General features: G+C 39.9%; 1 protein-coding gene across 3 annotated transcripts in view; it reads left to right on the top strand.

Moving 5' to 3' along the window:
- Positions 1–14,795, top strand: part of LOC124607401 (serine/threonine-protein kinase Nek8) — a 317,572-nt gene that overhangs the window by 39,733 nt on the left and 263,044 nt on the right. For all 3 annotated transcript variants that reach the window (XM_047139723.1, XM_047139724.1, XM_047139725.1), the window contains exon 5: positions 371–527. In XM_047139723.1, the coding sequence (XP_046995679.1) occupies positions 371–527 (157 nt within the window). The remainder of the gene's footprint in view (positions 1–370; positions 528–14,795) is intronic.

Below are 14,795 nucleotides of genomic sequence, written 5' to 3' on the forward strand. Positions count from 1 at the left end.
GGTAGAACATAACTGGATTGCACTGAGAAGACATATATTTTTGTATAGACTTCAGCTAGCAATTTTCATGCATTGACAAAATATATGTTGGCAAGCATGGCAAGATATTTCTAAAATGACATTCAGAAGCTGTTTCATTTCATTGTACAGTGAATACAAGAATGTACACTGATGTTGATGTTGGACACCTGTTCGAAAATGAATGAAAGTTTAATGGTAAATATCCAGCTGGTGCTTCAGAGTGTAGCACTTTCCATTTCTGTAAGTGTGTATGTACATAATTCTTGTTCTTTTAAGTGTTGCTTGCTGACTCATAGATTTTTACAAAACTGACATACTGACTGTTAAATCTCTATTTTATTTGCAACAGGAGCATTTGGCAGTGCGGTATTATATCGCAAGGTTGCTGATGATACATTGGTTGTTATGAAGGAAGTGAACATGACAGAATTAAATGCAGTAGAAAGACAAGCAGCTCTCAATGAAGTTCAAGTACTTTCCATGCTTCATCATCCAAATATTATCAGGTAGTAAAAAAAGGATTTTATAGGCATGTGAAATGAAGTAGTAAATTGTTGATTGTGAAATCTTAAATAATGTAACTGAGATAACCAAAGGCAGACATTACAGTATTTTTCTTATATGAACTGAACCTAACTGCTCAACATTTTAATATCAACATTTGACCATTATGGATAAATTGTTTATTATTACTTTTGCACCTAAACTACTAAAGATACTTGGGTACACAATTCACTTCTCATTGATGTCTATAATACTCTTCAACCCTCTTTGGGGATTTAATAGCAGTAAATACCACAAAGTCATATATCAAAAACTCTAGACATCCAACCAGGATATCAAACAGAAAAGCAATATTACAGTCCCCATGAAAAACCACCTTTCAAAATAGAAGTAAATTACAGGTTTCCCTCTATCATCCAGCTCATTGTCAGCAAACTGTTCTGACCCCACAGAAAACTTTGTGTATAGGAGGATCATTGATCACTGTAATAATAAAAATATTCTTTGTAAAGTTCAGTTCAGATATCAAAAAGGAACTTTAAATGCATGTGATCATTTTTGTTTGTTAAACAGCTTTGAGAAAGCATAGCTAATAAATGTTGCAAGTTAGGATCTAAATCTTTTGAGGACATGAGTTTTACAGAGGGAAGCAAAGCATTATGGCTTCTGTTAGACAACAAGAATGTGGCTTAGATCATGTTCATATGACCAAGAACAGAAATAATACTAGTGTGGCATCTGCATCCCCCAACTAAGGTACCATGACTTGTGAAACATTACAGGGAACTGTGCTAGATACTTCACTAGTCCCTAATTTATAAAATGATAGTGTCTTTCAACACATTTAACTCTGTTCACAGATGGCAGGAAAAATGATGACTGGTGTTCTCTGTACAATGAACCTAATACTAAGCCTATATTCATCAGATTTCCTAACAAGTTTGAATTCATTTTTGAATGTAGCTCTCCTAAGAAGATAATTAAATATAATACTGGCAAGTCATTAAAGAAGCCTTGGATTTGTACAAAATAGCCAGAACAATACCGTATTTACTCGAATCTAAGCCGCACTCGAATCTAAGCCACACCTGAAAACTGAGACTCAAAATCAAGGAAAAAAAATTTTCCCGAATCTAAGCCGCACCTGAAATTTGAGACTCGAAATTCAAGGGATGAAAAAAGTTTTAGGCCGCACCTCCAAATTGAAACAAAGTTGGTCCATTGTAATATGAGAAACAATTTAGGTCGAATGAATGACGATACAGCTACAGTAGTTTGGTTCAAGTCGTAAGCTTAGCAGTTAAGCTTTACCAGGTAGCCATTGCTAAGCGTCAGGCGCTTCGTCCGTATTTATATGGATACCCTTCCTTTTTCACATTCTTCATCTGGTTTGAATTGATTGTTAATTTTTCTTTGATCAGATAAGTGCCGTTGTCTTTGTTATAGGTGTTTATGTCACCCTAAGCTGAAAATGCATTACTGTACTGTCATGTGTTGTTTGTCGCATTCTGATAATGAATGTTTATGACCTATCACCGCTCGCGGCATGGGTTGCTTTTGTGCATGCTACCGCCGCTTACAATTAAAAAAGAAAAAGAAAAAAGAGAGGAATCGTCTTATTAGCGAGACAATGGCAAGTGACTGCTATTTGTTGTTACTTACGCTGCTGCTTTCTTTGATAATGATCAACTAGAACCAAATAATAGACTGCGCATGATAGATGTTCTGAACGAGAGTTTACCGAAAATTTTTCTCCGTTTGAAAATCTTTGCAGACGCTTCTTTAGTACTTTACATTCTGCACAGAAATTAGAGTCATCTTAGATTTAAAAATCTAGTCAATTGCCGTGCTTCATTTCTGACTGTATCACTACTAGGCATAAGAATAATACAAATAAAAACATGACATAATATGTATATTCTTCACAGTTTGCTGTTGCCTCACTCTAGTTTCGTAGTTTATTAGGCAGACAGGATTTAAATGAGATAGCAGCAAACCCGAAAGAATACATGGCAAAATGTTTATATTCGTATTATTCTTATGGTGTAGAGAATACTGCATGTGATTCACAATTCATAAAAGTTCCTATTAGCAACCATCTCTTGTCACAGGTAGGAAAAAATTCAGAATGTAGAGTTGGCCATATTGACAAACATCCCAAACAGTCTTGCCAGTTGGATTTTCATAGTACATTGAAATGCTGCTACATTTGAAGATGAACAATACAGAATTTGTATTTACTTTGTTGGATAATGTATAAAACGCAGTGGTCGAAACTAGGGGCGGAGAAAAAAGCTCGTCTTCCACCTTTTTTATTTATTTATTTACTGACGCAGAGGTTTTGGCGCCAGGATTTATCTTTGTGCCTGCAAAGCATGCCTGTGTAGCGCTACATATATTCGACGGCAGAAGCTAGTTGTGGTGGCACCTACCAACGTTTTTCAGAACTTCTGCTTACTTTGCACTCGATTCTAAGCCGCAGGCGGTTTTTTGGATTACAAAAATCGGAAAAAAGTGCGGCTTACATTCGAGTAAATACGGTAATGACCCAGAAATACCTTCTTAGCACCATAACATGTTAAGAAAAGTTGTAAAAAAATTCAAGAGTATGGACATCTCATCTCAAACTGACAGATAAGATTACATAACTGAATATATGTGGAATACACTTAAAAGAAAGATGGGAAAAAGATGTAGAAGGTGGCATTATTTCTGCTCAAGAGACATTATGAAAAACAGCATGTGCAGCAGATGTTTTTAATAACTGCTTTTTAAGAGTAGATGTAGAAATTGTTGTAGATAGTTCAGAAGAGAAAGCAAAACAGTTAACTAAAGAAGCAATACAGAGAACATTTAATTAATTAGAAATTAATCCCACATCCCTGTACGAAATAACTAAGATCTTCAGGGGTCTAAAAAGTAAACATTCATAATTTCAACAAGACACTAAATAGGTGTAACCCTATTATATGTAAAGTTCTTAGTCAACAGTGTACTGCATGATTAGCTCTGGGCGTTAGGCCTCACTACAAAAATGGTGACACCACACATGTCAGTAATTACTGCCTAGTGACACTCCTTACATAATTTCCTAAAATTTTTGATAGGATAATATACTCTAGTATTGTCATCCATCTGTGTAGTAATAGACTACTTAGCCGATCACAGTCTGGATTTCAAAAGGGCCGTTCTACTGAGTCAGCTATTTATACATTTACTAAACACATAATTAAATCTTTAAATGATAAAACATACAAACTGGGATTTTCTGTGATTTATTTATTTTGTCGATCATAATATTCTAGTGTGGAAGTTAAGTTTTTATGGAATATGTACTTCAGCAAATTTTTGGTTCATTTTGTATATAGGAAACAGAATTCAGAAAGTTATCCTAGGCTGCTCAAGTAATATAAATAGGGATGCCTCAACATCTGCATGAGGAGGGATTGCAATGACAGTCTCACAGGATTAGTCCACTACAGTTACTCCTTTATGTTAAAGATCTGCATTTTATTTGAATCAGGAGACAAAATTAGTCCTGTTTAGAGATGATACAAGCAATGTTGTGAAGCGAATCAAATAATTGTCAGCATAGAAAATAGTAAATTATGTTTTTGTGAAAGGTTTTGCACAAACAGGGTAGCTTTAAACACTGAAAAAACAAAGTTCATTAAGTTTTGTGCTGTCGCAATATCCTGTCTCCTATTAATCTAGTGTATCAACAACAGATAATAAACAGTGTACAAAACTATAAATTCTTAGGTTTGCATGTTGATGAAAACTTAAATTAACGTGTAGCAGATCTCCAAAAATTTTTAGATTTGGCTACTTTTACCATAAGAATAATTGCCAATTTTGGGGATATAGAATTCATTAACATATTTTCATTAATTAAATTTTTATTGTGTATTATTCTTGGGTAACTATTCATTGCACAAAAGAAAGTAATTAGAATTATGTGTATAGAGGTAACAAACATCCATGTTGCAGGTATCTCTTAAAGCATCTGGGATACTAACCATTGCCTCAACATACATTTATTCAACTATGAAGTTTGCTATTAACCCTTAACTGCTCTAGTGGGGTCCCGGAGAACCCCAGACAATAGACTACAATACATAGTATGTGAACGGAACAACAGATGGTTGTTCTTGGTAATCCTCAGTGAAGTGCTGCCTTTTAACGCGGATTGTTGAATGCGGTGTTTCCAGTACTATTGTGTGAGATAAAGAAAAGAGGTCTCAGAATACCCCACCAGAGTATTAACATAAGTTTTTTTGACTACCTCAATTAGTGTTTTACATGACTGAAATCTTAGTGTACTTCGAAAACAGCACACTTTCATGATAACATTAATTGTTAAGGTTATGTGAATATGAATGCATTATTTTTCAGAATGGCATCATTGAAGTCATTAACAGATGACGAGTTGGAAAGAATAGTGAATGATCCTGTGTTTTTGCAATCTGATGAGGACCCCCCCCCCCCATGAATCATGGACCTTGCCGTTGGTGGGGAGGCTTGCGTGCCTCAGCGATACCGCAACGGAGGGGTATCTGTTGAGAGGCCAGACAAACGTGTGGTTCCTGAAGAGGGGCAGCAGCCTTTTCAGTAGTTGCAAGGGCAACCGTCTGGATGATTGACTGATCTGGCCTTGTAACAATAACCAAAACGGCCTTGCTGTGCTGGTACTGCAAACGGCTGAAAGCAAGGGGAAACTACAGCCGTAATTTTTCCCGAGGGCATGCAGCTTTACTGTATGATTAAATGATGATGGCGTCCTCTTGGGTAAAATATTCCGGAGGTAAAATAGTCCCCCATTCGGATCTCCGGGCGGGGACTACTCAAGAGGACGTCGTTATCAGGAGAAAGAAAACTGGCGTTCTACGGATCGGAGCGTGGAATGTCAGATCCCTTAATCGGGCAGGTAGGTTAGAAAATTTAAAAAGGGAAATGGATAGGTTGAAGTTAGATATAGTGGGAATTAGTGAAGTTCGGTGGCAGGAGGAACAAGACTTCTGGTCAGGTGACTACAGGGTTATAAACACAAAATCAAATAGGGGTAATGCAGGAGTAGGTTTAATAATGAATAGGAAAATAGGAATGCGGGTAAGCTACTACAAACAGCATAGTGAACGCATTATTGTGGCCAAGATAGATACGAAGCCCACACCTACTACAGTAGTACAAGTTTATATGCCAACTAGCTCTGCAGATGACAAAGAAATTGAAGAAATGTATAATTAAATAAAAGAAATTATTAAGATCGTGAAGGGAGACGAAAATTTAATAGTCATGGGTGACTGGAATTTGAGTGTAGGAAAAGGGAGAGAAGGAAACATAGCTGGCAGCTTTCCCTAAACGTAGATAAATGTAATATAATGCGCATACATAGGGGCAGAAATCCATTCCAGTACGATTATGCCATAGGTGGTAAATCATTGGAAGCGGTAACGACCGTAAAATACTTAGGAGTTACTATCCGGAGCGATCTGAAGTGGAATGATCACATAAAACAAATAGTGGGAAAAGCAGGCGCCAGGTTGAGATTCATTGGAAGAATTCTAAGAAAATGTGACTCATCGACGAAAGAAGTAGCTTACAAAACGCTTGTTCGTCCAATTCTTGAGTATTGCTCATCAGTATGGGACCCTTACCAGGTTGGATTAATAGAAGAGATAGACATGATCCAGTGAAAAGCAGCGCGATTCGTCATGGGGACATCTAGTCAGCGCGAGAGCGTTACGGAGATGCTGAACAAGCTCCAGTGGCGGACACTTCAAGAAAGGCGTTACGCAATACAGAGAGGTTTATTATCGAAATTACGAGAGAGCACATTCCGGGAAGAGATGGGCAACATATTACTACCGCCCACATATATCTCGCGTAATGATCACAACGAAAAGATCCGAGAAATTAGAGCAAATACGGAGACTTACAAGCAGTCGTTCTTCCCACGCACAATTTGTGACTGGAACAGGGAAGGGGGGATCAGATAGTGGTACAATAAGTACCCTCCGCCACACACCGTAAGGTGGCTTGCGGAGTATAGATGTAGATGTAGATGTAGATGTAGGTGAATATGGATTGGGGCTAAGAAATGAAAGAGGAAGCCGCCTGGTAGAATTTTGCACAGAGCACAACATAATCATAACTAACACTTGGTTTAAGAATCATGAAAGAAGGTTGTATACATGGAAGAACCCAGGAGATACTAAAAGGTATCAGATAGATTATATAATGGTAAGACAGAGATTTAGGAACCAGGTTTTAAATTGTAAGACATTTCCAGGGGCAGATGTGGACTCTGACCACAATCTATTGGTTATGACCTGTAGATTAAAACTGAAGAAACTGCAAAAAGGTGGGAATTTAAGGAGATGGGACCTGGATAAACTGAAAGAACCAGAGGTTGTACAGAGTTTCAGGGAGACCATAAGGGAACAATTCACAGGAATGGGGGAAAGAAATACAGTAGAAGAAGAATGGGTAGCTCTGAGGGACGAAGTAGTGAAGGCAGCAGAGGATCAAGTAGGTAAAAAGACGAGGGCTAGTAGAAATCCTTGGGTAACAGAAGAAATATTGAATTTAATTGATGAAAGGAGAAAATATAAAAATGCAGTAAATGAAGCAGGCAAAAAGGAATACAAACGTCTCAAAAATGAGATAGACAGGAAGTGCAAAATGGCTAAGCAGGCATGGCTAGAGGACAAATGTAAGGATGTAGAGGCTTATCTCACTATGGGTAAGATAGATACTGCCTACACGAAAATTAAAGAGACCTTTGGAGATAAGAGAACGACTTGTATGAATATCAAGAGCTCAGATGGAAACCCAGTTCTAAGCAAAGAAGGGAAAGCAGAAAGGTGGAAGGAGTATATAGAGGGTCTCTACAAGGGCGATGTACTTGAGGACAATATTATGGAAATGGAAGAGGATGTAGATGAAGATGAAATGGGAGATATGATACTGCGTGAAGAGTTTGACAGAGCACTGAAAGACCTGAGTCGAAACAAGGCCCCCGGAGTAGACAACATTCCATTGGAACTACTGAAGGCTTTGGGAGAGCCAGTCCTGACAACACTCTACCATCTGGTGAGCAAGATGTATGAAACAGGCGAAATACCCTCAGACTTCAAGAAGAATATAATAATTCCAATCCCAAAGAAAGCAGGTGTTGACAGATGTGAAAATTACCGAACTATCAGTTTAATAAGTCACAGCTGCGAAATACTAACACGAATTCTTTACAGACGAATGGAAAAACTAGTAGAAGCCAACCTCGGGGAAGATCAGTTTGGATTCCGTAGAAACACTGGAACACGTGAGGCAATACTAACCTTACGACGTATCTTAGAAGAAAGATTAAGAAAAGGCAAACCTACGTTTCTAGCATTTGTAGACTTAGAGAAAGCTTTTGACAATGTTGACTGGAATACTCTCTTTCAAATTCTGAACGTGGCAGGGGTAAAATACAGGGAGCTAAAGGCTATTTACAATTTGTACAGAAACCAGATAGCAGTTATAAGAGTCGAGAGACATGAAAGGGAAGCAGTGGTTGGGAAGGGAGTAATACAGGGTTGTAGCCTCTCCCCAATGTTATTCAATCTGTATATTGAGCAAGCAGTAAAGGAAACAAAAGAAAAATTCAGAGTAGGTATTAAAATTCATGGAGAAGAAGTAAAAACTTTGAGGTTCGCCGATGACATTGTAATTCTGTCAGAGACAGCAAAGGACTTGGAAGAGCAGTTGAATGGAATGGACAGTGTCTTGAAAGGAGGATATAAGATGAACATCAACAAAAGCAAAACAAGGATAATGGAATGTAGTCTAATTAAGTCGGGTGATGCTGAGGGAATTAGATTAGGAAATGAGGCATTTAAAGTAGTAAAGGAGTTTTGCTATTTGGGGAGCAAAATAACTGATGATGGTCAAAGTAGAGAGGATATAAAATGTAGGCTGGCAATGGCAAGGAAAGCGTTTCTGAAGAAGAGAAATTTGTTAACATCCAGTATTGATTTAAGTGTCAGGAAGTCATTTCTGAAAGTATTCGTATGGAGTGTAGCCATGTATGGAAGTGAAACATGGACGATAAATAGTTTGGACAAGAACAGAATAGAAGCTTTCGAAATGTGGTGCTACAGAAGAATGCTGATGATTAGATGGGTAGATCACATAACTAATGAGGAAGTATTGAATAGGATCGGGGAGAAGAGAAGTTTGTGGCACAACTTGACCAGAAGAAGGGATCGGTTGGTAGGACATGTTCTGAGGCATCAATGGATCACCAATTTAGTATTGGAGGGCAGCGTGGAGGGTAAAAATCGTAGAGGGAGACCAAGAGATGAATGCACTAAGCAGATTCAGAAGGATGTAGGTTGCAGTAGGTACTGGGAGATAAAAAAGCTTGCACAGGATAGAGTAGCATGGAGAGCTGCATCAAACCATTCTCAGGACTGAAGACCACAACAACAACAACAACAACAACAATGAGGAAACCACAGCAGATGAGGATGAATTTATACTGTGTGATCATGATTCCATCTCTGAAGCTACATCAGAAAGTAGTTGTGAAGAATTAGATGAAGAGGCATGTATTAGACCTTCCGCTGACAAATATTTTTTTGGAAAAAAGCAGTGCTATAAGTGGTCAAAAGAAGCTCCTCCTACAACTCGTACCCGTGCTCACAATATAGTTAGTCATCTTCCAGGTGGTAAATGTGAAGCAAAAATGATTGATTCAACTGACATATTATCTGCTTGGGAACTGTTCATTAGTGAAGATTTATTGCAACTAATACTCACCAATACAAATGTCAGGATACATGACATGTCAAACAAGTACAGAGCTCCTAAGCCAGCATTCATAAAGCTGCTAGATATAATAGAACTGAGAGCATTTCTGGGTCTGCTTTATTTATCTGGAGTAATGAAATCCAATCACGAAAATGTTGTTGGACTTTTTGCTAATGATGGAACTGGTCGTGATGTGTTTCGAGCCACTGTGAGCGTTCAGAGATTTTTATTCATTTTGTCTTGTTTGCGATTTGATTGTGCTGCTACAAGAGATGCTAGGAAGGCTGATGACAGACTTGCAGCTGTTAGAGATGTGTGGGAACGCTTTATAGACAAATGTCAAAAGAATTATACTCCAGGAGAGTTTGTGACAATCGATGAAATTGTAGTACCCTTTCGTGGTAGGTGCACATTTCGCATGTATATGCCCAAGAAGCCAGCCAAATATGGCTTCAAAGTTATGTGCCTTTGTGACTCATGAACATTCTATTTATGCAATGCATTTGTTTACACAGGAAAATGGATAAATAAAAGTACATTATCAATCCCAACACAGGATGTTTTGAAATTAATAGCACCAATTGAGGGAAGCAATAGACATGTGACAGTAGACAATTGGTTCATGTCACTTGAACTCTGTGATCAACTGGAAGCCAAAAAGTTGACTGTCTTAGGCACTCCAAAGCAAAATAAACCACAGATCCCAGAAGAATTCAAACCAAATAGATTGCGCCCGTTGAATCTGCATTATTTGGGCACAACGAAGGAAAGACAATTTGTTCTTATGTTCCTCGGAAAGGTCGACCTGTTGTGTTACTTTCATCTATGCATCACGATCAGAAAATTAGTACTCAACAGAAAAAACCTGAAATGATCATTGATTACAATGCCACAAAAGGAGGAGTGGACGCACTGGACCAAATGTGCGCCAACTATTCGTTATCAAGGGGAACACGCAGATGACCAATGTCTGTATTTTATGCCATTCTAAACATAGTAGGAGTCAATGCTACTGTCTTGTTTCAGTGCAGCAAACAACTTGATGAAACAAATGATTTAAAAAGAAGAGAATTGCTAAAAAAGCTTGGAATGGACTTAGTAAAGCCCCATATACAACGTCGAGATGTCTGACCCCTTTCTTGTGAACTGAGAGACGTTGTTGTTAAACTTGGTGGTACTCCTCTTACCTCAACATCTTCAGAGCCAGGACCCATGAGGAAAGCAAGATGCGCTACATGTGCACAAGAAATGTGGACAAGAAAACCAAAATAGTGTGTGAAAAAGGCTCAAAACATGTTTGCCCCAACCACAGATTTTCAGTGTGCCAAAATTGTTTGTATTCATATCTCAAATATGTAAAAATGTTTATAATATTCAGTGATAAAAGTGCAAATCAAAATAAAATTTCCTTAATTTACAGTTTCGTTTTTCTTATTTGGGTCCTCCGAGACCCCACTAGAGTATTAGAGTATGAGCATTTCACTAGAGTAGTTAAGGGTTAAATATCTATCTGAGTTTGAGAGTAACAGAGGTATTTACGAGTACAGCAGTTGAAGGAAAAATGATCTGCTTTACCCTTTAATTAAGCTAACTTGAGCACCGAAAGGGGTGAAATTAGCAACTACAAAACCCTTCGACAGTCTATCCATGGAGAAATAAAAAATCTGCTCAAAAAGCAGTGTGAGGAAAACAGACATATAGGAAAGATATTACTTATGCAAGATTTCAGAACCAGTGGCTCCTTCTTCTGAAAGAAGGATTGAAGGAAAAACTTTCGTTTTCTTCCTGCCAGGTAAGTCTCCCCCGACCCTGGGTTCTCTGTGACTTTTCTAAACTGTACCCCATTTCCTAAGCCTCTCCAGTCCTTTTCCGTCACCCCTCTTCCTTCCCCTTTGACACTTCCATCAGAAGAAGGAACCAGTGGCTCCAAAAGTTTGCATACGTAATACCTTTTATATACATGTGATCTCCTGCCATTTCTTGCTGAGCAGATTTTTGTTATCTATTCAACTACATTATAAGTCTAAAAACAAAGATGATGTGACTTAGCAAACAAAAGCGCTGGCACGTCGATAGACACATAAACAAACACAAATATACACACAAATTTCTAGCTTTCGCAACCAACGGTTGCTTCGTCAGGAAAGAGGGAAGGAGAGGGAAAGACGAAAGGATGTGGGTTTTAAAGGAGAGGGTAAGGAGTCATTCCAATCCCGGAAGCGGAAAGACTCACCTTAGGGGGAAAAATGGATGGGTATACACTCGCGCACACACACACATATCCATCCACACATATACCGACACAAGCAGACATATTAAAAGGCAAAGAGTTTGGGCAGAGATGTCAGTCGAGGCGGAAGTGCAGAGGCAAAGATGTTGTTGAATGACAGGTGAGGTATGAGTGGCGGCAACTTGAAATTAGTGGAGATTGAGGCCTGGTGGATAATGGGAAGAGAGGATATATTGAAGAGCAAGTTCCCATCTCCGGAGTTCGGATAGGTTGGTGTTAGTGAGAAGTACCCAGATAACCTGGACGGTGTAACACTATGCCAAGATGTGCTGGCCGTGCACCAAGGCATGTTTAGCCACAGGGTGATCCTCATTACCAACAAACACTGTCTGCCTGTGTCCATTCATCCGAATGGACAGTTTGTTGCTGGTCATTCCCACATAGAATGCGTCACAGTGTAGGCAGGTCAGTTGGTAAATCACGTGGGTGCACACCACATACAAAGTTTGCCAAGGTAATCCCATTCCTGATGTCCAGGTGGAGCTTCAAGGAATCCTCAGAACCTTAGGCCCCCTACAAAACCTTTCACCTGACTCCATCAACCTCCTGACCCCACCGACACCCCGCACCCCTACCTTCTACCTTCTTCCTAATATTCACAAACCCAATCATCCCGGCCGCCCCATTGTAGCTGGTTACCAAGCCCCTACAGAACGTATCTCTGCCTACGTAGATCAACACCTTCAACCCATTACATGCAGTCTCCCATCCTTCATCAAGGGCACCAACCACTTTCTCGAACGCCTGGAATCCTTACCCAATCTGTCACCCCCAGAAACCATCCTTGTAACCATTGATGCCACTTCCTTATACACAAATATCCTGCACGTCCAGGGCCTCGCTGCGATGGAGCACTTCCTTTCACGCTGATCACCTGCCACCCTACCTAAAACCTCTTTCCTCATTACCTTAACCAGCTTCATCCTGACGCACAACTTCTTCACTTTTGAAGGCCAGACATACCAACAATTAAAGGGAACAGCCATGGGTGCCAGGATGGTCCCCTCGTACACCAACCTATTCATGGGTCACTTAGAGGAAGCCTTCTTGGTTACCCAGGCCTGCCAACCCAAAGTTTGGTACAGATTTATTGATGACATCTTCATGATCTGGACTCACAGTGAGGAAGAACTCCAGAATTTCCTCTCCAACCTCAACTCCTTTGGTTCCATCAGATTCACCTGGTCCTACTCCAAATCCCATGCCACTTTCCTTGACGTTGACCTCCACCTGTCCAATGGCCAGCTTCACACATCTGTCCACATTAAACCCACCAACACGCAACAGTACCTCCATTATGACAGCTGCCACCCATTCCACATCAAATGGTCTCTTTCCTACAGCCTAGGTCTTCATGGCAAACGAATCTGCTCCAGTCCGCAATCCCTGAACCATTACACCAACAACCTGACAACAGCTTTTGCATCCCGCAACTACCCTCCCGACCTGGTACAGAAGCAAATAACCAGAGCCACTTCCTCGTCCTCTCAAACCCAGAAACTCCCACAGAAGAACCACAAAAGTGCCCCACTTGTGACAGGATACTTTCCGGGACTGGATCAGACTCTGAATGTGGCTCTCCAGCAGGGATACGACTTCCTCAAATCCTGCCCTGAAATGAGATCCATCCTTCATGAAATCCTCCCCACTCCACCAAGAGTGTCTTTTCGCCGTCCACTTAACCTTCTTAACCTCTTAGTTCATCCCTATGAAATCCCCAAACCTTCTTCCCTACCCTCTGGCTCCTACCCTTGTAACCGCCCCCGGTGTAAAACCTGTCCCATGCACCCTCCCACCACCACCTACTCCAGTCCTGTAACCCGGAGGGTGTACACGATCAAAGGCAGAGCCACGTGTGAAAGCACCCACGTGATTTACCAACTGACCTGCCTACACTGTGAAGCTTTCTATGTGGGAATGACCAGCAACAAACTGTCCATTCGCATGAATGGACACAGGCAGACAGTGTTTGTTGGTAATGAGGATCACCCTGTGGCTAAACATGCCTTGGTGCACGGCCAGCACATCTTGGCACAGTGTTACACCGTCCGGGTTATCTGGATACTTCCCACTAACACCAACCTATCCGAACTCCGGAGATGGGAACTTGCTCTTCAATATATCCTCTCTTCCCATTATCCACCAGGCCTCAATCTCCGCTAATTTCAAGTTGCCGCCACTCATACCTCACCTGTCATTCAACAACATCTTTGCCTCTGCACTTCCGCCTCGACTGACATCTCTGCCCAAACTCTTTGCCTTTTAATATGTCTGCTTGTGTCTGTATATGTGTGGATGGATATGTGTGTGTGTGTGCGAGTGTATACCCGTCCTTTTTTCCCCCTAAGGTAAGTCTTTCCGCTCCCGGGATTGGAATGACTCCTTACCCTCTCCTTTAAAACCCACATCATTTTGTCTTTCCCTCTCCTTCCCTTTTTCCTGTCCTTCTGTACCACAGAGGAATACTTCAATACAGGTGATTTGTCATAATTAGTCATTATGAAAAACTAAATGGCTACCATGTAACTATATAAAAATTATTTTTATGTATGACAATATTATGAAAAGGATAGATTGCTACCTCACCACATAGTGTAGCGTTGAGTCACAGACAGGCACAACAAAAAGATTGCTAAACAAGTAAGCTCTTGATCAAAAGGCTTTCTTATGAAGTAGAAAACAAAGTCACATGCATTCATATAAACACCACTGACATGAACATGACCAATTTTTGTATGGCCTCAGTAGCCAGAGACAGTTGTTATGTTTGTGTGAGTTATGCTTGAGTGAATGTGTGTGATATTTTGTCTACCTCAGAAGAAGGCCCTTTGGCTGAAAGCTTAGTTGTTTAGCATCTTTTTGATGGGCTTGTTGTGATTCAACATCTCCACTATATGGTGAGTAGCAATTTATCCTTTTCATAATGCTGTCATTATTCCATCCTGGAACTTCCTTTTTTTATTTTTATATATATTTTTAAGTTGTATACAAGTTTTTTAAGTTTGCTCTGTTGATATGTTGCACAACCTAATGTTTATCATGAGTCTGATCTGTGGAATAAAGAACGAACTGACTAAATCTCTCTTCTCTGGTGGCCTCTAAGCCATAATTTGTAAAATGTTTCCATCAGCTGCTGCTAGTAATGAGGCACAACTACTGTGAGATGTTGTTGTTGTTGTGGTCT

The sequence above is a fragment of the Schistocerca americana genome, chromosome 3, assembly GCF_021461395.2.
Source record: "Schistocerca americana isolate TAMUIC-IGC-003095 chromosome 3, iqSchAmer2.1, whole genome shotgun sequence".
Classification (NCBI taxonomy): domain Eukaryota; kingdom Metazoa; phylum Arthropoda; class Insecta; order Orthoptera; family Acrididae; genus Schistocerca; species Schistocerca americana.